Source organism: Indicator indicator, chromosome 16 (genome assembly GCF_027791375.1).
Source record: "Indicator indicator isolate 239-I01 chromosome 16, UM_Iind_1.1, whole genome shotgun sequence".
Lineage (NCBI taxonomy): Eukaryota > Metazoa > Chordata > Aves > Piciformes > Indicatoridae > Indicator > Indicator indicator.
In genome coordinates, this window is record NC_072025.1 from 11,859,214 (window position 1) to 11,882,608 (window position 23,395).

General features: G+C 36.7%; 1 protein-coding gene across 2 annotated transcripts; it reads right to left on the reverse strand.

Moving 5' to 3' along the window:
• Positions 1-380: 380 nt before the first annotated feature.
• Positions 381-22,139, reverse strand: COPS2 (COP9 signalosome subunit 2). 2 transcript variants are annotated; one of them, XM_054387818.1, is made up of 13 exons: positions 22,086-22,139; positions 12,637-12,750; positions 11,658-11,735; positions 10,945-11,070; positions 9,599-9,688; positions 9,411-9,488; positions 8,547-8,721; positions 7,297-7,475; positions 7,109-7,161; positions 4,817-4,914; positions 3,065-3,147; positions 1,895-1,953; positions 381-1,127 (listed from the first exon to the last, which is right to left on the reverse strand). In XM_054387818.1, the coding sequence occupies exons 1-13, from the start codon at positions 22,137-22,139 to the stop codon at positions 983-985; spliced, it is 1,332 nt and encodes a 443-aa protein (XP_054243793.1). In that variant the 3' UTR covers positions 381-982. The 2 variants fall into 2 exon arrangements, with proteins under 2 accessions (XP_054243793.1, XP_054243792.1); XM_054387817.1 differs by having other exon boundaries at positions 9,599-9,709.
• Between the last annotated feature and the right edge of the window lie 1,256 nt (positions 22,140-23,395).

Below are 23,395 nucleotides of genomic sequence, written 5' to 3' on the forward strand. Positions count from 1 at the left end.
TTAGTCAGAGAGTAGCAATCAGAGTCAGCATTTCTATTCCCAGGGTACTGCTTGTCAAACCTGTATTCCTGAAGTACCAAAATAAAAACCGAGCACGTTCCTGAGAAATGCCAAATACCCACCAACGTCAACTAGATGGGAATAAGTTTGGTATCATGCGAAATATAAGTTAGTTAGCAAGACTGCTAAATGTCAGCTTTCAAACTCTTTAGTATTTACATTTAACTATTTCAAGGGGGAAAAAAAGGAAAAATCAGCAGCACGCATACCAAGGTTTAGACTTAAAATCTCCATATTGTCCCTCATAAGTGATGTGAGGATGAAAATAGAATATAATGAAAGCACATCAAGAAACAAACTGTACAATTTCTGAACTGCACTGTTTATTTTGCTGCTTGAAACCTAAGTGACAGTATGCCACTATAATTATGGGGTTTCTTCTAAACCTTTACTACACTGCAGGTACAGAAATATACGGACACATTTTTGGAGAACTGACATTTTGCAAAATGCAGCAAACATTTCAATTTATACATGAGAAAAGGAAGTGTTCAAAAGGGTATGCATTTCAAGTTATTGCAGGTTATTTCTGTGAGAGAATTTCTGCAGGTAAAACATGTTTAAATTTAACCAACAGTAACGCGTCAGTGTATTTAAAATCATGACAAAAATCTTCTCTCTGGTCATTAGTTGCCCTTCAACAATTTACTAGGATGTTGTATGTTTAGGGCAAGATGTCAATACAGCATAAATCCCATGGTATTTTGGTTTTCTTCTGGAGATTAAAGCTGTTTTGGTTTTGTTTTTTCTTGGGATAAATGCAGCAGCAAAACACAAACCAGCTGATCAAAAAAGCACTTCTGCCATAACTCCAATAATTTCAGGGCACACCAACCGACAGCAGTTTTGCCATTCCCAGTTCTTTTAAGGTTTACATCACTGCATTGTTGCCTTAAGTACGTTTGTAAAAGCTTGGTTTCTGTTAGGCCAGTTTGCTGACTACAGCCTGGTTGAGAGAATTTAGTTGGTTGGTCCATTTATCTAATGCAGTATACCGTGCACCACCTCTCTTCTGATGATCCAGTTCTAGGAGCTGGTTGACTTGATCAATTCGGCCATGTATAGTGCTGGAAGTAAGTAAATAAATAATGATAAATCACTAAAGCACATGGAAATAGGAGCTAACAATACATTGGATATAAAATGAGAGGCTGTCTTATATTAGACAGGCACAAAGTCCATTGTAGAATTCAGCAATTTTATAATATATTGTCCTGGGTAGTGCTGCCTATTTAGTTGTCACCATGACTGGAAATGAACAAATCCACTGCACAAGGCAGATTTTATCTGCCTAGCTATGACCCACATATAAAGTCAGAAGTAATACGAGGTAAACACATTTTCATAAAAATTTGATATTTATGTAAAAAATACATGAAAATATAAATCCATGTACAGATTATATTTTCCTAGTAGATGTAATAAGCTACCCTCCAAAGAAAGATTTTACAAATTGCAATTAAGTTTTTCCAGTCAAAAAGAGCAAACAACTAATTTGTGGATTTGAAAATGTACTTGCAAATACACATGGCTATAAGAAGCAATTACTAAGAATAATAAGTTTAATAATTTCATAATAATTCAAGTAATTCATTACATAATGCTAAATTAAGGTAAAAACGTCACTCAATCTCTCTGTAATTTTCTTGGCTCCTGTCTCACAAATAGACTTTACTGCTCATAAGCCAAGTAGTCCAAACAAAGTCAGCATTATTACATTTTTCTAAAATCAACCAGTACTGTTACAAGGAACAAAAGATTGCCTTATTGTTTCTTATATGTTTTGGTTATTTCTAAGTAATCAAAGATCAGTAATTAAAAATAAAGTACATACTTATCCAATATGCACTGCACAAGCAAGCTTTCCACATCAGCTACATCTATGTTTAACTCCTGAAAGAAAAAGAAAACTCATTACGCTGCTACTCTGTTTTGCAACAAAAAATCCTTCCAATCTTTATCTTCATACACAGAATCTGGTTTAACGTCTGGCTCTTACTATTCAAAATTATCAATTCAATAGTGATCTATCAAACAAAAGAACTCTACTTGAAGTATATACGGCTAGCGGATCAAGAGATCTGTAACTTGTCAGAAATGCCTGAACAGGCTAATGCGAATTTTTGGCAGCTCCAGAAATTAGGCCCTTTGCTGAGTTACTGAAAAAAACAAAACAAAATACCACCACAAACCAAACAAAACTCAACCAAACAGAAATAAAACAAAATAAAAACAACAACCCACCCCTCCCAAACCCCTACAAACACGAAAAAACCTCAGGAAATAAAAGGAGACAATAATTATCAGGAAAGAATGACTACACTCAAAACCATTTAGAGGGCTAATTATGTCTTCTGGCTCAAGCAGTTTCTATAAACATTAAGGCTAGCTTAAAAATAAAAAAGCACACAGAGTTCTCAAGAGAATTTAAGCATAAAAAATAGGCATCTCTAATTATTCATGATATATTTTGGAATGCTGTGTATTTTTGCAAGAAAAATCACATTCACAAGAGATTAAAATAAGTCATCTATTGTCACTGGGTTTTGAATTTTTTCATTCCAGACTAGGGAATGAAATCAGTGATGCTAGTATAATAGTTGGATTGTTCTATTACCATAGTTCTGTAACCTGTGTAACACAGACATTTGAAGATATCTTTAGAACAAAAGGAATTTAAATTTGGGTTTTTATTTTCATAAAACTTATATTTTGAATTACACAAATTTCATTTTTTCTCTTCAGAAAAGTCCTTTTCTACACCAAGCAGAAGTATATCCTACATAATTTTAAAAGTGTATAGATGGGCATTATAAAAAGCATTAGGATGACACTTGAAATTCATACTTTTGCACTGCAAAGCTTTCAACAGTGCCTCAGTACTACTTTATGGTTTAGATTATATTTTAGATGTTCTGTTTCTAGAAGCACTGTATTTATTTAAGTGGTATTATTCACAATTAATCATTTGCTGAAGCAAATGCAAGGCTCTATTGACACATACCTTAGAAATAAAAGGAATATGTATTCTTGTGTAAGGCTTAATTAATTTTATAAGCACTTGTGTTCTGATGTTTCGCAATAGCTCTGTAAGAGAAGAAAAAATAAACAGTACAAAACCAACAGTACTGAGATAAAGATGCAATATAGCTCCACACAGAAGAACATCCTAAATACCATCATCTTTTAAGGTGGTAATCCAGTGAGGTGGGAAAGCACAGCAAAATAAAGCGGTTCTCTTTTTTTCAGAGATCCAAGCAACGTGTAACTCTGAAGATGGACATACAGAGTTGAAAAGTGTTTAAACATGGAGCAGTGTATTGAACTGGATAAATCATAAAAGTATTTCTGCCCCTCTGATTTATGACTAGAATGCTTGTCGAGTACAAAAGTAGAAAAAAAAAAACCTTAAGGCTCTGAAACTGAAGTCTTGCATGCATTTAATTTCATGCGGAATATTCACATTTTACGTTAAAAGACTGGGGCCTAATGGTATAACTATGCTGAGGAACTAAAGAAGTGGTATAAAACAGTCTGCAGGAAGTGGCTGATTTTGCTTAGATACGATAGTGCAGCCACCGCTTTGGAAGTCAAAAGTTTTTACATTATGAAAGAAAGTTTGGATGAAATTAGAATTATAATTGTACATGAACAGAGAAAGAGCGAGATCCAGTTTTACCTAACTAGTTACAGAAGGACTGTTTGTATAATAAAAAATAATACTGGCACTCAGATTACGTATCTCAATAAAACTAAGGAGATTAAAACAATGAGGCAAGGTATGTGGACATTCTAACCACAAACACACATTCTGTATCAGTAGAGAGTGACAAACGATGACAGTGTCTTCATTTTTCCTGCACATCACTAGCAGACTACTACCATTAAAGTGGCGAAACTCAAGTTCTCTTCAATCCTTTTATTCAACTGCCCTCCTTCTCTTGCTTTCCAGCTCTGTCATACTTTCTTCCCTAAGCATCCATCTTTAATTGTACAGTCTCCCTACAAGACTTTGAAGTTTACCAGTAGTCAACATGTAACAGCAGTAGAGGGGTTATATTTAGTTTCCCCTGCTGTTTGCCATGTTCTCTTTTACAAACAAGAAGTGTCAGAAAACCAGGTCTCTGGATTTAACTCTCTCCTTTCATGTAACTATCCAACTAAATTACCTTGCAATGCCTCAGTAAGCCCTACTCTTGATGAAAACAGTAGTTATCTGAAAAACTGGACACTATATTCAAGTGAAGGAACTTTTAGAATTCTCAAGATACGTGGCAAATGCAGGGAGCAACTCTATTTTTTCACGTTAAGGGAATGGAAGAGCATGTGTTATTTTGTTCCCCTGTTCTATTAAGTATAGAGATTATTAATCCAAACATTGTTTTCAACATTCTTATCTCATTATATATTTTATTACTACATATCTATTAATGCAACCTTCATTACAATGCCACCATAGAGATTATTTTAGAACATCCACTCTTGCTAGAACTTTCTCCATCATTCCTGCCATTCTTTGCAGTCCTACATGCCTGGGTGCATGCTGACCATGCTTCTAAAGAACTTACAACTAGAAAAGGAATCATCCACAAGTAATTTGAAAGAACTCTCATCAAAAAGGAAAACAGATCATGAGGGGAAAAAAAAACAACCCAAAAAACCCCAAAAAAACAACCAACCAACCAACCAACCAATTAACAAAGGCAGCTTACCAAGCAATGAAACCAAAAAGGATTAAAATAGACTGCAAAAATACCTTCGATGTGCTCCCTTATGAAGGGATCGTCCATGATGTTGCTGTGATTTGTTTTCAGAATCTTCTCAAATTCAGTGATGTCATTATTCTGATAGGCACTTCAGAAAACACAAGATTGAATGATTATTTTTGTAAGTTAAACAGACTCATAGGACTGTGTTTTACGCATTCTAAAACCCCCTGTACGAAGTGTTGCTGGCAAATAATTATATTCAGAACCTTTGTCAGGAAAAAGTATTTCAAGGTGAGATACAACAGAAATGACCTTTCCCCTATTTCAATTTTAATAGCATTTACAGAAGTGTAGTATGAACATTCAGTTATTTTACAGCCGTGCTACAGCTTCAAAAATTTTGTACTTTTAGAAGTTATTATTTAAAGAGGCCCAGACTGTAAAAATAGGCAGTTTTGTAAAGTACCATTACTTGAATTTTGGCTTCATGAAGCAACAAGTAAGAGCTAAAAAAGAGTCTAGAGAGCTGATGCTGTTTCTACAATGTCCATCTTAAACTGATTTCTAAAAATACTGGAAGATGGAAGAAATGCTGACTTCCACAATTAAGCATCAATAATTCTGGCATAATATTACTGTTTAGGTTCTTCTTTATAGCTCTTTCTTGTATATGTGCCATTTAACTAGTAAATCGTATTATCTGAAAAAGGATTACATAAGGGACAGACTTAGACACCTATTATTCAGTATTGGCACCACAGCATCATTTAAAGATAAAAAATTGTAACCACTGAAACAAAACATTTTCCTTGAAATACCATGGGTTTACAATTCAAATCTATCTTATTTTCTTACAGAAACAGTCAGCTGTAGTCAGAACAATCTACCAGCTGATCAACCTTACAAGAGAAATTTAGTTATATTAGGCTATAGGCTGTCAGTATTTACCTGAAATACATGGTTTCAACTTCTTTTTAATACTAACATCAAAGACTTTTAAAACCATTTTTAAAATTGAATTTGAAATTTTAAAATCTATTTGTCTGTACATTCTTAAATTGGTTTTAAACTGGTCAAAAAGTCATTATTAAAGTAAAATGGGCAGAAAAAGACCTGTTAGATTCAAGGTAGAGCTTGAGGAGTTTATTAGATGGACTTATGTGAGTGAAATGGACTGTATCATAGGAAAACAGAAAATTTTACTTCCTAACTAAAAGGAATTTCAGTTACCTTATTGTTTATTCCAAAAGTCTCTTTTTATCATATATTAAGCTCTCAAATTCCCAATCTAGCATATAGGAAGATTTAAAAACCTAATTGTAATCTTTGGAATTGATTTTATCTTCTGCATATTTGTCTTTGCCACTTTAATGGCATTATTAATTTTAAAGAAACAGTTATATTCAAATGTCAAGATGAACTATATAAATCAGGAGCATGAGTAAAATCAGATTGGGTAAGGCCATCTGGAGTTTCTTCTGCCTCAAATTCACATGAAACTACGACAGGGAAGTAGAAAGACATGTCTAAAGTGGAATTACTAGAAATAGTTCCTTAATAAACCACCAAATAATTTATTCATTATTATGTCAATAATGGATGAGCTTCCTCACTTACAGGAACAATTTGTGTGCACATAATGGTACAGCAGCACAGCAGTATCAGAACAAGACTTGTTCCAACAGGAGATCAGCTGTGTATTTCAAGATGTGAGCAGGCATGACTTCTTACACAATTAAAATGTGGAGAAAGTTTCCCTATGCATTGTTCATTTTTTTTTTCACTTGATAAAGCAAAAGCAGTGGATGGAATAGGTTATCTTCAAAGCACAGTATATAAAAACTGTCTTGGTTCAATTTCTTATGCCTCGTGATTTTAATACACTAAAAGTTCTCACTTAACAGTTGCCTCAAGGAAGGGGACATGACTTGTGAGTTCAGTTTTGCATTCCTAAATTATGAAAGTCCTTTATTAATCATGACATATCCAATGCATCCAATTATTCTACTGGCTTTGGTATAAGATGTCAGTCACCTCAGTTTCTTGTGTATGATCAGTCAAGCCTTAAAGACCAATTGAAGTACATGGTAGAACAACTTTACTTAAGGTAAGAAACGAGGGGTTTGCCACTGCATAAGAAACAGCATGTTTCTGTACCCCTACCTGGTAAAGTATAGATACTTTGGTATTTCATAGAAAATAAAAGTTAGTTAAGAAAAAACAAGTCTACCAGTATTTGCCCAATATTTATGAAATAATTGTGGTGCCTGTACAGAGAAAAGCCATTCCTAAAACTATTCCATTTCTGGTTTGGATGCTACATCTTTGTATTTTCTTACCTTACTAAATTTGTCATTGCTAGAATCTCTGGATCATTTTTGTATGGTTTAGCCTACACAGAAGAGAAAGCACAGTATGCATGTTTAGACTTTAAATATTTTGTTTCCATTTATCTCTTTTGGGTATTTTGCATATCAATTCAGGAAGCGGGGGAGGGGGAAGAAAGGAAGAAATAAAAGAAAAGTACCTCCTGAGAGTCAAATGGATTTATTCCAGATTTCATGAGCATGTTTGCTAAGACCAAGTATTTTAAGCAAGTGGTTCTTCTGGGGCTCCCTGATTCATCATAATTCTTGAATGCTTCAAAAAAATCAGTATGTGCCTTTTCAAATTCTCCTTCTCTTAAGTGCATTTTGCCTCCACATTCTGAAAAGAAAACACAGATGAAGAGAAAAAGAACAGTGTGCTTGTTGCTGACTACAATAATTGTACTCAGAAGTTCCACGCTATTTCTAAATAGATTACTGAAATAATTTCAAGAGTCTATTCATTCTGTGAAATTACTAGGAAAAAAAAAAGAAAGCAACCAAAAACCATTAGGGCTTTTATATCCAGCATTGTGATTTGAATAAACCCATTCCAAAGAAGAAAACAAAACCCAACCCACATCGTAATTCATAATAAGAACATTAATCCTTACAGCCAATAATTATTTTAACCTTATGTTAAAACACTGTAAAAACTGAAATTTCCATTTCAGAGGCAACAGACTTCCTGTATTGATGGAATTTTTTTCTGAGGAGCAAAACCACACAGAAGAATTGAGAAGCTCTGTAGCTTCTTTTACTTCTGAAGTACCCACTGCTGCCAGATTGCCTGTACAAGTGCCTGCACTAGAGGAAGAGAGATGAAAAGCACAACACTACTCTGGACAAAGTGTTTTCAAGACATGCGGCACATTTCTACTCTTAATTCATCATTATGGATAATGAATAATATTTACTAACACATCTTAAAGCCCTTCAGTTCCTGATGAACTTTAGTGAAGTGAGACATGAAGCAGAACTTTACAAAACAGGACTGCAAAAATAGCAGTCCCTTCTGGTAGCAGTCCTGCTAAGCCTTTGCTTTTTTATCCTTTGCAAATGCCTTTGTATTTATTCTTTGTTGCCTGCCACAGTGCCAAACAGTTCAAGTTTTCCTCTTGTTCTTCTACTGCTTCTCTCCTACATTATATGCAGCCAACTGTCCTTCCCTTCTGACCAGTACTTAGGCAGCAGAACAGCAATACTGTAAGTCTTACAGGAGGCAAACATTAAGTGATGAGACCATAGCCACTGCATTTTTAGTCCTTTATTTGCATGCATTTTGTCTGCCTCTGATTATACAGGATCCTCTGGTTTTTATAGCTGGAATTGGAAAAAACTTTAACTATCAGATTTTCATAGAACTACTCTCTGCAACAGAAGTTAAATGAAAAATTCAAGTTTTACTTGCCTCTGATGACTCCCATGATCAGTGGATGAGGAATGGCTGACTTGATGTGCAATGACTGTTCATATAGTGCTTTAAGTTTTTTGTTATTTTTCTGTGCTGTGTACATTTGAATTTCCAGAGCATAGATTTCCAATAGTTGAGTACCTTTTTTTAGATCATCTTCCCCATCATCAGTCTAGGATAGATTAAGTAATAAATACTGTGAAATTTTAAGAGAACAGTGATTTCAGTTTTATACTAGAAAAAAACTGATTACCAAATATGCTAATTTCCTGACAGAAATAAGGATATTCCTAAAACTTCACAGTTTTAATATAACTATTAACACAAAACATAATACTCAAAGAACTTATGACTAACACACATGCATATATATAAAAAATACATACAATTCTTCTGCTGTCTATAACAAAACCATTTCCCAGATACTTGTAACCCACTTTCCAAGCTGAAGGAATAAAAGGGGACACAAACAAGCCCAGCAGGCTACATGGCTAATTTCCTCCCCGCCTCCAAGTGAGAAAGTAACAACTGTACTTCCAGTTTTGAGTAATGCTCACTTGGATTTTCACTACATTTTAAAATAAATGTCTATGCATTATAGATTATTTACATGTGCTTCTCATCCTTGCACCTGACTGAGCTTAATCGGAAGTTGTGAACAATGTTTTTAAAGATCATCTTTAAGCATGGAATAAAACATTCTCATTTTCTGTTCCATGTTATCAAACAGAGATATTGCGGCAGCCACAGTTTTTCTTACCCCTGTGCTTAAAACACAGAAGGCCAACAACAGATGTAAAAAAAACCCCAAAATGATCCATGTTGTTAACTAAGCTACAGTGATTTAGAGTATAAAGGTACCTGGCATGACTGATGCAGCTGACGCAAAATCTTTTGTAACTTTCCATATTCCTCTCGTTCTAAATATAATTTGCCAAGCTGTAATGAAAAAGAAGTTGAAGTACTAAGGTCTACTGAGATTTCACAATTATTGCTCATAAGAGTTAGCTGAAGGTGTCAAACAAAAAACAGTAAGTTATATATTTTACCTTTGTGTTTGTCTTAAACCACAATCTATCATTCTTAGCATCTTTCAGAGCTTCGAGTGTTGTTTCATAGAATTCCTGAAGCAAATCCATCTGACATAAAAAATCAGAATTCTATAATTGTAAACAGCAAATTTGTACCTGTTAATAAAGTCAATCTGAACAAACTAAAAGTGCATGCTTGAACTTCAAAATAAGAAAGGTATCTGCATTATGGTCTGCTTTTAAACCATTAAGAGCTTCTAAAGTAACAAAACTACACTTATTTTTCTTATATGAATCAGGTAACATTTTAAAAGTATTCACATTCTGAGGTTTGCAACCATCTATCAAGCTACTGAAAAATGAAAGCTACATTATACAAGCTCATCTTATACAACCAAGTAATAAAATTCCTATGTTGTGTAACAAAAGGCAAACACAGGCCACACTGCTCCTGCTTAAAAGAAGAACAAAAATAATTTAAGTATCAAAAAGAAAATACAATCTACAAAGAGAAAGAAATGGTCAAAGGAAAATATTCTTTCTCCTTTCTATATTACCAATGCTGCCTTAAGCACATCAAACTTTTTCTTTGCATAAAACCCAAAAATGCAACATCCAAAATGGAAATGAAAAGTGTCAAGTGGGCTCTTTAACAAACGTTCCACAGAGAATGAATTTGTATTGTTTATGGCCATTGTTCTTTTGGGGATGACAGATCTGTGCCTACATATTAAGATTCCCAGACTGTCCCTCCAGGTCTGAGTCTAACTGTATGTAGATCAAGCACACTGATTTCTGCCAGCAAGGTATAGCCTAAGACAATTCTTTAGATCTTGAGAGTGAATGATCTTTCAACTATTAAACTTTCATTTCCTTTGAGTGGGAACACAGGAATGCTTGTGATAATGACACAGGAGCCATCACTAAAGACGAGTGATCCTCCATATGCAGGTGCTACTTCCAGATAGCCAGTTAGGGGAGTTTTTTACTCTGTACTTCACAGCTTTTCAGAGGTTCCCCTCTCCCCTCAAAGTGAAAAACTGAAAACAAAAATTAATTACAACAATATTTGTTTAATTACAAATTACATTTGAGAAGACACTTACAATGAGCAACTACTATGCTAAAAAAAAAATAAAATAGAAAGGTCTTCCCTGTGCTTATTAGCATAGAATTCCCAGGGAAATATTGCCAAAAAAGACAAATTTATGAAAAGTTATCTATTGACAGAATTCATTAAACATGGGAAATGTATTTTAACATATGACAACTCCCTAAAACCAACAGACCACTATACACAAAAGTCCATAGCTAAAAAATGCAAAAAAGTAAGGCCATGAAGGTGAAAGAACTGATGATCTAACCTGCTTGGAAGTAGAGATATAATCAAGAATAGAATTGATGGATTTTTCAGAGTAATTCCTTGTAACTGCACTCCGTATGTAGGTCAATAGCTGTTTATATCTGTTCATCATTTCAGGAAAGTTAGTCTAAAAGAAAACCAAATTTACATTACCATTTTTGTTTGAGTGATTAAAACATGAGTTACATATTGCAAATACATACAGAAAAGAAAACATAACACAAAGACTATGCATTAGCAATTGCTATTAGGAACTTCTACATCACCACTTTTTTTATAAGCAGCAGAATCAGAAATAACTTCAGCAAGACTGCATGGAACAGATATTTATTTATCTCAATAAAATAACCCCAAGAATTGGCTATATAACTATTTGGAATGGTTGCATATATAGCATGTACATTTTCCACTGGAAGCACACATACAGAAACATTACTGGTTTCAATGGTATGGTACCTCAGGATAGCAAGGACTGAGCTTCAAACTTTCAGACAATATCATCTGAGAACAGTGGCTATTTTGCATCCATTTTGCCTTGCACTTGCAACCACCACATAATTTCCCTGCTATGTCTGTAGTAGCCATTAAAGGCTGCAAAAGATAGGTTCTGGCAGATTTAGTTGTCATAGCCATAAATTAAAATATCAACTTAAGACCTCTGGATCAAATATATATTTATGCCATTTAGTCTCAAGTGACAGCTGAAATTCCTACCAATTTAAAGTTTATTTTAATCATCTGTTTCAGGGCTTTGAATCCCCATTCTCCTTTTTCACCTTCAAGCTCCAGAACCTGAAACAGAAGAATTTAAAAAGGATTTATAAAAGTTTTATTCAAACTGAAACAGATTTGCATCTTATTTAAAATGTACATATCCCATACACATCTTTTCCCCCTGACTTTTTTCCTCACAAAGTAATGCTTCACTCTCCCCTGTTCTTCCACCGCTACTCTTTCCTGATATTATTATTATTCTCTTGCAGGAAAGAAATTTTTCCTACTATCCAATATAAATCTCCCCTGGCACAACCTCAGGCCATTTCTTCTTGTCCTGTCACCTGTTACTGGGGAGGACAGACCAATCCCACCTCACTACAACCTCCTTTGGGGTAGTTGTAAAGAGCAATAAAGCCTCCCCTCAGCCTCATCTTTTCCAGACTAAACAATCCCAGTTCCCTCACCCACTCCTCATAAAACTTCTTCTCTAGACCCTTCACCAGCTTTGCTGCCCTTCTCTGGTCATGCTCCAGCATCTCAATGTCCTTCTTGTAACGAGGGGCCCAAAACTGAACACAGTATTGAAGGTGCTGCCCAGTGCTGAGTACAGGGGCATGTTCACTGGCCACACCATTCCTGACACAGGCCAGGATGCAGTTGGTCTTCTTGGCTACCTGAGCATGCTGCTGGGTCATGAAAACACACTTAGGCCCATTTAATTAACTTAGTAAATCCTAAAGATTGAAAATTCAGTCCTGGGATAAAATAGGCATATTCTACATCCTATTTATGCTTCTTAAGAATGATCCTGAAAGGCAGTCAGCCACGAGTCTAAGTCATCCAATAATAAACATAGCACATTACTAAGTTAAAATATAAACACTATATTTACAATTCCAGAACATAACTCCAATGGAATGCAAATATTTTAAAATGCGAATAGAAAAATAAGAGATGTAATATAAAGATAGAAAACCTTCTGAAAACTGCTTAATGCTGCTTTGGGATCATCTTCCTTCAAAGCTTTGGAATTGTAGTATTGATTTTCCAGATCCACATTTGGTTCAGAATTGCTGTCTTCAGAATATTCCTGCATTTTAAGGGGAAAGAAAAAAAATCAGAAAAAAATAAAAAGAAAGGTTCAGAACATTCAATATTTTGCCGGAAACTGATAAAATATTTTAAGACTTAGTGCTCAGACTAAAACAGAATGTTTGTATATTAACAGAAAATCTTCAGTTTTAGAGTATGTAACAGGTATGGATTCTTACGATGATTTCATCTCTCTCCCATTACTAGGCCAGCCTCACTATCCATCACCACTTGTCTGTCAACAGATTTCTTTTTGGACTAATGAAATCATAGGTCTACCAATGTAGCCTTTATGACAAGAACAGACTGAATTAATAAAATTCTGCCCATTTTGGTGTTAAAGGACAGCTGTCTAATAACATCATGTCATTCTGTATGGAGAAGAGAACATGCTGGCCACTTGTCTTCTACAAGGTGCTCAATTATATGACGTTTGTCATCCACAGAAAAGACTCTGGCTGAGCTGCCACACAAGTAATGATTCAGCAATGAAAGATAAAATGCTTCCATGAATCTCTCTCTAATCTGCCTTTTTATGCTGTAACAATTCATACTTGTCTAAGGAAATTAAGAAAAAAAAAAAGTAATGATGATAACTCCAGCTGCTTCTCAGCACAGAAGCAGGGGATGATTGAGAAAATGATAAAGATACTGCCAAAGAAATGGGGTGGGGCACAGGCAAAATAATTTAATCAAATAATTACAATTGTGTATGTAGTGCCAAATAAATTTAAGAATTTGCTTCTACTAATTGCTATTTTTTTTAAAGTATTTTGAGCCCTCTTCTGATGAGAAAAGTTAAGTGTTTTAATGAAGGACAATGTGAATTTGAATTACAAAATACTAACAAAACTGTTTATTTAAATAATAATTTACAGAAGACAAATATATTTCACACCTCTGCATTTTCATGCCAGTGCTTAGCTATTAGGAGATGAATTGAATGTATTGAAATCTCAAAACTGCTGTCCTTGAATAACTTCCCCTCCTATCAATACAAAGAATGTATAGTCAGATGTCTTTCTTTAAGCTAGAATTTCTTCTTTACTGTACTTCATCAGGCACAGTTGTTCTTCTGTCCATTCAAATATTGATAATATTAACGGGATCCTTCAAAACCACAGGAATGAATGAAAAAGAGATGAGGCAAAAGAGAGGTTTTAAATTAACTCTCTCTTCCCTACAGTGCAAGCAAATCTTTCAAAGTTTAAGTTTTCTGACATCCTAATGGAAAAAAATTTATTACAGAAGCTCACAATTGGCCCAAATTTTATTAAATATGGTCCTTCAATGTTCCTGTATGTTACATGTAGGCATGTTGCTCATGTATGTACTTACACTCACATGATGCATTAGCATTAATAAGAATGAACAGGCTTAAAAGCCTACACACCTGTTTTCTGAATTCCTTGAGAATTGTAAAACTTAACACAGAAAACTGCAAGGAAAACAAGGAAGCAAGAGTCTTATTTCATTGGTTAGCTTGTTTTCATAAATTCTTTACCCTGTTGATCCAACAGGTGATGGAACACGTGCACAATGTCCATCACTGTAAGTCTATCGGGCACCTTATGATGCTACAGGCTGCTGAAGCTTAAACAACATAGCATTTGAGAGACATGCAATCAGCTGATGTCTTGTTTATACTAAACTTGAACAATGGGGAATATTTTTGGCAGAAGTACCTATTTGTAAAGATAAAAGGAGAGCGAACTAAATTAATTTGTCTTAGGAATTAATTTGTCTTGTTGTTAGCCTAAAGCCAGAAACATCTCAATTTCCATCTTAGCTCTGGTAGTAATTTGGGTTGTTGACTCATGCAGGAAGCCTGTTTTTTCAGCTAATTTTTTCTCAATGCTGCTTAAATATCCAATAAAATAAATATACCATTCAAAATAATATTAATGCCTAATAAAGAATATGAGTTAAGATGAGAGATCACGTGTTTCTAATGGAAACACTTTAAAATGCATCACAGGTAGTGTTCTATGTTTTAATAGCTGTATTTTTGTTTTATTTGATGCCTATTTGCCTCATTTCAAATTTAGGATGTCCATATGGACTCACCATAGATAATCAAAGGAAAAAAAAAAAACAAGGCAGCCATGTACATACTGCATCTTAATGTAAGCATCAATCCTAACTATGCCAGTGTTAATTCAGAAGGACCAGCACGCTTCACTCTTCCCTTGATGCAGTATTCTATGAATGTGGCTTTTGCCAAAAGCAAAAAAAAAAAGAGGAAAAGAGTGAAGTTGTACCCTCAAAGTTCAAGCTAAGAAAACAATGCATTTCCTTCTCAGCACTGAAAAGAGAAAAGTTCTTCTAATAATAAATTCAGATACCAAATGCTTAAAATTTCCTCACCCTCACTTTTAACACGCGTGCTTCCTGCCTGAACAACTTCCTCAACCCAACCTTTTTAGATATAAAGTTTGTTGCCTCAAACAATGCACAACCAAACCAAAAGTGAACAAAAATTAGATTGAATATCAGGTTTACAAAAAGTATTTCTACTTAACTCTCTAATGCATACCATCTAGATTTAATATTGAAGGATACCCTTTACAACCTCAAGTTCCAGTTGATGTTAAAAAACAACTGGCCTACAAATTTTTTTAAGATCTTGGTGACAATTTTTAAATGTACATCAATATGGGTATAAATGAAAACAACAGAAGTATGCAGAACTGATCTTTGAAACCCACTTAGTTCTCCCTTCCCGAGAGAACAAAAACAAACAATTGCAGGTTTTTTATTATTACCAATGAAATTAGAAAGCCCTGGCACAGCTTTTTTAAAAGGCAGTTTAAAAAAAGTTAAGGTATTATTTAAGCATTCCTCCATTGTGTGCCTGTTCTAAATGTTGTCAGTTACGAAAAATCCAATCCCGTATCACCTTTGGGGGGAAGAAAGAATTGCTGTAATAGCTCAACTGTAATGGAGATAAAAATCTCTGATACAGCTTACTCTGCCTGGAACATAGGTCTTTCAAATAATTTTAATAAAAGTTAATTAGTACCAAGGAACCCATTTATTTTACAAGTATTTATTATGTATTAAGTTTTCACTGATTTCATCTAGTAAACGGCTTTAAAACATGAAGCCTCAGCTTCTGAAATGAACACACAGAAGACAATTCACCCCAGTTAGCTTTAATCATCCTTTTTAGGGCACAGATCCATTTCAGCATCTCCAGCAGCAAAGGCAGGTTAAGAGCATCCAGCACTCCAACTCTCCCTGTTCATTTCTGGTCCTAGCATTCCCTTTCCCCTTAACGGCAGTGACTCAACATTTTATGCTCTACGAGTACCTGATGATGGCTGATCATGCCTGGTTTTGGAGAACAGACCTGTCAGCCCTTACACAGATGCAGTCCTGAGGCTAGTGAGCAATGGCAGAGGAGCAAAGTGACCAGGAAGAGTAAGAAAACCAGCTGTAACAGGAGCCTGTCACAGTGCTCTCCAGAGCTCCTGAAGCCCAGTCCCGTTCTTCAAAGACAGAACGGGAAGTACATGAATTTAAGAGACCAAAACACTGCATGAGTGACATTTAAGGCTAGATTTGTGGTATTCTAGCAGATTAGAGTGACACATTAACCTGGTAAACATGTGCAAAACCAAAGATAAATTATTTTTGAAAATTATTGTTGTCTCCTCTTTTGCCTGAAGTGCTCCCCTAACCTCTATAGCAGAATTGGAGCAATAATCTAAACTTTTGTTTCTCTCTGCATCACTCAGCTGTACAGGAACCCAACTCCTACTTTGCTAACCTTTTAAAATAAAATCTAAAAAAAGGGAAAGCAGCTATACCAAGGATCACTTTCCAGATAAAGACACTATACGAAGAGCTCTATTTCTGCAGGAATTTATCCTTCAGGAACATTGTTAACAATATTTATTACTGTCAATTTTAAATTGCAGGCAACTTCACCAGATTTCAGCCACCAGGCTGACTCAACCCGTTTTGGGTTTTATATGCAGTGCAATTACTTCTGTGAATAAGTCTTGTACAAATTTGATTTTCCTTCAGCTAACTTTGTTTCATAACTATGGCATTGAGGAGGCCTTCCTACTCTAGGATTTGGAGAAAAAAATTGATACTTTTCAAGAGTAGTAGTAATGTGAGATTGTGTGTATGTTAGTTTGTTTAAACACAATGAAAAAATGTCCAGATGCAGCGAAATGAAAACAAAACAAAAACCAAAACACACTAACCCAGTAACAAACAAAAAATCCCAACCATATCCCAAATTTCTCAATACATTAATATATTAGGTCACCAGCTTGAACATTTCATCTACAACGAACATGCATTATTTTCACACACCTCATAGGCACGACCAACTGAACAGCATGCTACTGGTAAGTACAGCTTTCTTTGCGTTTCTCTTCCTGAACCACTGGCCCCCAGGCACCAGGACAAAAAGCAAGCAACAGTTTCTATGTGTATTTGCTACTGGTATCCAGGCAGATGAATATAAAGAAAGCAATAAGACTGGAATGCAAAAGACTAACGATGAAAAGAACAGAGACAAATCATGAGAGTAAAAAGCAAGAGTGTGATTTTCATAAGAAGCCCTCAGTCTCTCAACCATGAAGTGGGAGGCTTAATTTTCTTTTCCTCATTCCAGGTCTCTTTGCTCTCCTGCTCCTGTTGGCTAACTGCAAAGTCATTTAGTGCCTACTGGCTCACACTGGGGGTGACACCAGGAATAAAAAGCCAGCAATTTGCAATGGGGTCAGTACAGCTCTATGGAAATACAGCGCTCTCAACTTTAGTTGTTTGTTGTTTTTTTTTTTCTAAGCAGAAGTTGGAAGATGCATAAAAATGAGACAGGAGACTGCAGAAGGAAAGGATAATATGACATGTAAGGAGTATTGGAAAAAAAAGTGCTTTTTCTTTCTGCCTCTATCAATGCAGCTCCCCTGTAGTTCTGTGCATCCTTTCCAGAAGTTGAGTTTTTAGCATAACTTAGATCAGATTTACTTCTGTTTTAGATCCAACTGCCTATCATATCGTAGGGAGATCTATTTTGAACAGTGTTAAACAACTCTTTCTCAAAAAAGCCCAAAAAACCCAGAAAAACAAAACCTACAACTTACTGGCACTATCAGTGTTCAGATGGAACGAATTTAGCAATTATTCTCATGTTTTTTGCCTCAATACTTCCTTCTGAGACATCATGGTAATTAGAGAAATAAGTTCTAAATATATTCATTCTGTGCTTAAAGACAAGTCTGAAGAGAACACATAAAATATCAAGACACTGAATCCATATAAAATATGAAACAGTAATCAATTCAGAAAACAGTATATTCTGTGTCCTCTGTGAAGCTCTCAGATTTTAAGACATATGTTCATGCAATCAAACATAACAAAGAAACAGAAGAGAGTAAAGCGGATCTGCTCAATTTGGTATTTCTCTAGTTCTGTTCTTGTTTTGGCAGCATTATCACTTTCTTGTTTGCAGTATGTATATATTTTTTTAGATTATGGCAATACTGAAACATAGAATTGGGAAGAGGTGACAGTACTGACAGGCATAAAATTTCAATTGTTTCTACTAAGAACGCATCAACATAAGGTAGGAAAATTTCCCTGTCTTCTGGTAAGATCAAGTTTGGTAACATACAGAAATTCCTTTTGAAATTGAGTTTATTTCTCCCTGCTGGAACAAAAGAGCGAACCAATTCAAATTTATAAGCTGCCATTCTGACAGCTTGAAATAAAAAGTAAGGCTATTTCCTAATATCAGCACAGCCTGAAAAGGTAAATCCTCAGTCATCTGAAGGCATGCTCCCTGCATATCTAAGTGATGCCAATTCTCATGAACCTGCAGACATCTCACCAGGGTGCAAACTGCTGGCTGTCCATTGGAATTGTACACAGCTCTTCTACTAAAGTCACTTAGGTAATACAACTCCAGAACATAAAAAGACAAGTAGCTCAGTAGACAGATTTGTCTATCCTGTCTCTCGATTAATTTTGCGGTTGAATTTTAGAACACAATGTCTCATTAAGAACACCAAAATTTCCTTATTTATTTAAAACAAAACAATCAAGTAGATGTGTTAACAAAAAGCTGTCCATATGTTGTCATTGTACCTGGATGAATCATGTTCTGGAGAAAGACTGAGTTTAGACTCAAAGTCAATTCTAAACATAGCTTTCTGCCTGATACTGAAAACAAAAATGAAATTTAGAGTGCTCATCCCTTCTTTCTCCTTCTCCACCCTCAAGTTCAAACTAGTAAAAAGAACCTGGATGGAAAACATATGGCACCTAACAGCAACAAAGCAGAAATTAAATTTGAGTGGTTTTCATAATGACCAGTAAACATTATTCTGCTCACTGAACCATAAAGTGGAATAATCCATGTTATGATCAAGACTGTCACTGTACATTACTACCAAATCGTCAATCTAGGTCTATCCACCCATGAATATAAATGGAATTTTTTCCTGCTACCAAGACATCCATAAAGTTAACTTCTATAGGAACTGCTGAGGCCATTTACATTCAAAACCTTGATTCTTAACCCAATGGAAAACTAAGCAGAAACAGTCAACTACGATCTGTAAAGTGGGTAGTCTTCAGTTGTTTAGCAGTACAGTAATTACTCTAATTATAGAAAAATCAATGATGAATCTGTAAAAGAGCTGGCCCTTCAGACTATCTGTTCATATTTTGGTTGAAGTGCGAAATATTTGCATACTTAAGAAAATTTAACTAACTGGTTCTACATCATCAGCAGGTCAAGAGCACATTAAAAAGGGACAGCCACAATCACTTCGAATAAAAGCTGACACAATGAAAACATTTTTGAGAGTCGTCTTTTCACTTTTTTTATGCTAGTAGCTACCCTGAGAGAGCTAAGTATTGTTTCACCACACTGTATTTTGACAAAATAGTAATTTCTCCTTTCATTAACTGCTTCTGTAGTTACTGCCCCTCCTATTCCTGAAGAAAACGAAAAAAGAAAAGCACCAACACTCACATGTGCTCTTTTATTTTCAAAACTGTATCTATCTTTCAGTATTTTGTCTTGTACTCACTTGGCTTCAAACTCTTCTGCAGCAGCCTTTACATTGAACTTTGGAATAACGCATCCTTTTATAGTCTTCTCTTAAATAAACTAGATTTATATCAACATGAAAGGAAAAAGACAGGCCCTTTCTTCAGAGCCTTTCTGTATTTTCCAAAACAGTTTTGTGGAACACCACAATTACAGTCTCAAGCACATGTGAAAGCAATGTCCAGTCATGGTTTCTTAGTCCAAGAATGCTGAAACTAGTGTAGCTGGAATATTTTTAATCTTATATTCTGTAGGGTATTTTTTTCCGTAAACTCAAAAATTTTAAAATCTGGTTTGTTTAAGGATGTATCTTAAGCATTATTTGATTATTTAAATGGGGATTATGTACTGAAAATAATAACTTGTTCCTAATTATTACAAGCAATATTTTTAAATTTTGGAAAAGTCTGGGCTAGTGGTAATTAATGACTATGAAAACATTACAAGAAAAGTAACTACAGTCAGGGAGTCAAATCTGTCACAAGCAAGAAATTTTAAGAAGGTTTTTCCAATGAGAAATAAGGAGAATGAAGGAGAAAAACCCAACCAAACAAAAAAACCAACAAGCCACACACCCCAAACAAACAAAAACAACCACACAGGAGAAAGCTTTAGACACCATTCTTGGTGAAAACCAACATCATGAGCTCCGAGCTGCACTCCTGCTCAAATTTCTTTGTAGACAGCTGCATTTAAGATGGAAAAATGTATTTCCAGTGCTTTCTCCACACATACAGTTCTCAGCGTTACGGATAGTCAACATTAATTCTGCTGTGTTTAGTATTCCTTTGATTGCTATACATAGGAAAATAAACACCACATTTTAAATCAAGACAGGAATTTCAGTGGTAATGAAAATGAATGGAAATTTATTTGGGAACAAACTGTAGTAACAAAGTATTTTTTAACAGTCTCTGTATTTCATTCACAAACTTTGTTTCTAGAAGTTTGTGAATTCACTCATGGACTTAAGAAGAATAGTTAACAGTTCTTGGAATACTGACACAAGCAGTTCGTAAGGTTAAGACAACAACATGTGTCAAACAAGCACTCTTAGGTGAATTTCAGAAACTCAAAACCAAACCCACATGCTTTTATTGTATATCCAATGTAATCCAGCCATTCTGAGCAGCTCATAACAAAAACTTCTCAGAAACTATTACACATAAAATTTGAGAAGTCTTTTAAAGTGAATTTTTAACAAACAACTATTATCAAATAATTAACAATTTGTTAAAAAGGAAATCTTCCAGATGCAAGTGTCTGTTTTTTCAGTAGAACTGGTTTAGCTGAAATGAATGAAATACAGACTATCAAGCCTGAACCATGCCCAGCATTTTTTAAAAATGTTTTTGTTTCAAATATGGCAGCTATTTGGTTTACTACCCTACCCAAGATGGTTTTACTTATTGTAAAAACTTGGGGTTTGACAGTTTAAAGGAGACTCGTTACAAACAGTCTCATCATACACCACATTTTCCCCGATAAGTTGGTCTGTTGATTACTGCAAGCAGCATTTTTTTAAACTATAAAAACTTAGAACAAAACCTGCTATCAAGAAGTAACTACATACAAGAAAAACACCAAACCTTCACATAATAAATAAATAAACGTGCAAAAATACCAGAAATATTATAGAACCAAGAAGTTAAAAAAGAGTACACCCTTGGCGTGTTGCATCAGAAACCGGCTGTGTGGCCGTTTCTCCCCACTCCCCCTTCTCTTGCCCCCACTCTTTTCTGAGTTGGACGCTCAGGCCAGCGCACGAATGACATCCACCCCCAGGGACCTCTCCGCGCCGCAGGTGGGGATGACGGCAGGCAACTTTGTAAATTTACTTAGTGCCCGGCACCTTGGCCAGAGGCAGGAGGTGGAAGGGGAAGCGGTGAGCTCACCCTGACACCCAGAGAAAACAAACGGGGGCCGAGCTCGCTGAGCCCGAGGGGGCCTGCCCGGGGCCTAGCTAACTTCCCGGACCCGGGTCTGGCCTGCTTTTCCGCGAGAAGTGGCAAAGTGTCGGGCGGTGCCTCCCCCGAAACGAGCACCCGCCCCTCACAGCCGCTGCCCGCTGCCACCATCCCTCCTCCGCAAGTGGGAAACTCATCCTTTCACCGCTCCCCCACGGGGCAGCACCCGTTGGGGCTGCTGCTGTACGGCGGGGGACGCACGACTGGGGACGCACGGCGCCGGCCTGCAGCGGCACCGCTCCCGCGAGGATCCCCGACCGCACCGCGCGCGGGCCCGCCGTGCCTTACCAGATCGTAGTCCTCTTCATCATCGCACATGAAATCATCCTCCATGTCAGACATCTTGGCCGGAGGACGGGCGGGGGGAGGGGAGAAGCAGTGGGAACAGCCCCTTCTCCCACAACCCCGCGCGGCGCTGCCCAATGTAGCTTCGCTCCGCCCGGAACCTGCTGCCGCCCGCTCCTCCTGCGCCCCCTGCTCGGCGTACACGGAGCCCAATCCGCGGTGCACCACCGTCGGCTTCCTGCCTGTGCTAGCAACCGGCCCGTAGCAACAGCATCCTGCAAACAGAGCCCACCTCCCGCCCGTCTCGTGGTTTGTGGCGATTGCGCTTGTACCCTGATGTCGAAGGGGCCTCCCTGAGCGGCGCTGCATCTCTGTCGCCCCCGGCCCAGAGAGGCGCTAGCGGCCGAGTATGCAGATGCGCTCTGCGAGCATGGCTCCTGTGCTGGGGCTGTAGGCCCTGCGACTGTGTCTGGGAAATTAAAACAGCCTGGCCGCTCGCCGATACCAGCAATGTCACTTAGCCCTTTGTGCAGTTTATTCGCCTCCCGCAGTTCTGGTCGGTTTACAAGCGCTGCGTTTACCATGCACACATAACACTATGGCAGACGCAGAAGCCCTAAGCTGTACAAAGCGCGGGCCTTGCCAGGCTCTGGCTTGCTAAAGATTCTTACACACCAAGTTCTGCTGTCATCTTCAACTGAGCGAGGCACGAACCCCAGACAGGCAGGCTTTGCCTATGCACAGGGTCCACAAAGTCTATGGTTCTCACAGACTCCGAGGAGCATTTGCAGTCTTTATTTGGGTCTCCAGATTTTTCTTTGTTGGTCATTTTATGTCGTTACAGTTTCTGACATGTTTGTTTTGTTTTGTTTATATTTCTCTCTGGCTGCAGATAAGGCTTTTTTAAATCACAGGTTCACAGAATCAATAAGGTTGGAAAAGATGGATAGTTAAAGTCCAACCTGTCACCCAAGACCTCATGCCTACTAAACCATGTCACCAAGTGCCACATCCAGTCCCCTCTTGTACACCTCCAGGGATGGCGACTCCACCACCTCCCTGGGCAGCACATTCCAACGTCTGACAATCGTACCAACCAGGAGAAAAAAAGTTTTACTCAGGCATGTAAATTACAGTGAAGCCTCAACGTTACCATGCTTCTCAATTCAAACACTTAAAACTTCGTAGATCCAATATTCTGGGTTGTAAAGCAGACACCAAAATAGACAATGAGCGAGTGAGCTTGGAAATGCATTTCAAAGTTCAGATCCCCAAAGTAACTGCAGCCATTAATCTTGAGAGGTAAACAGGAG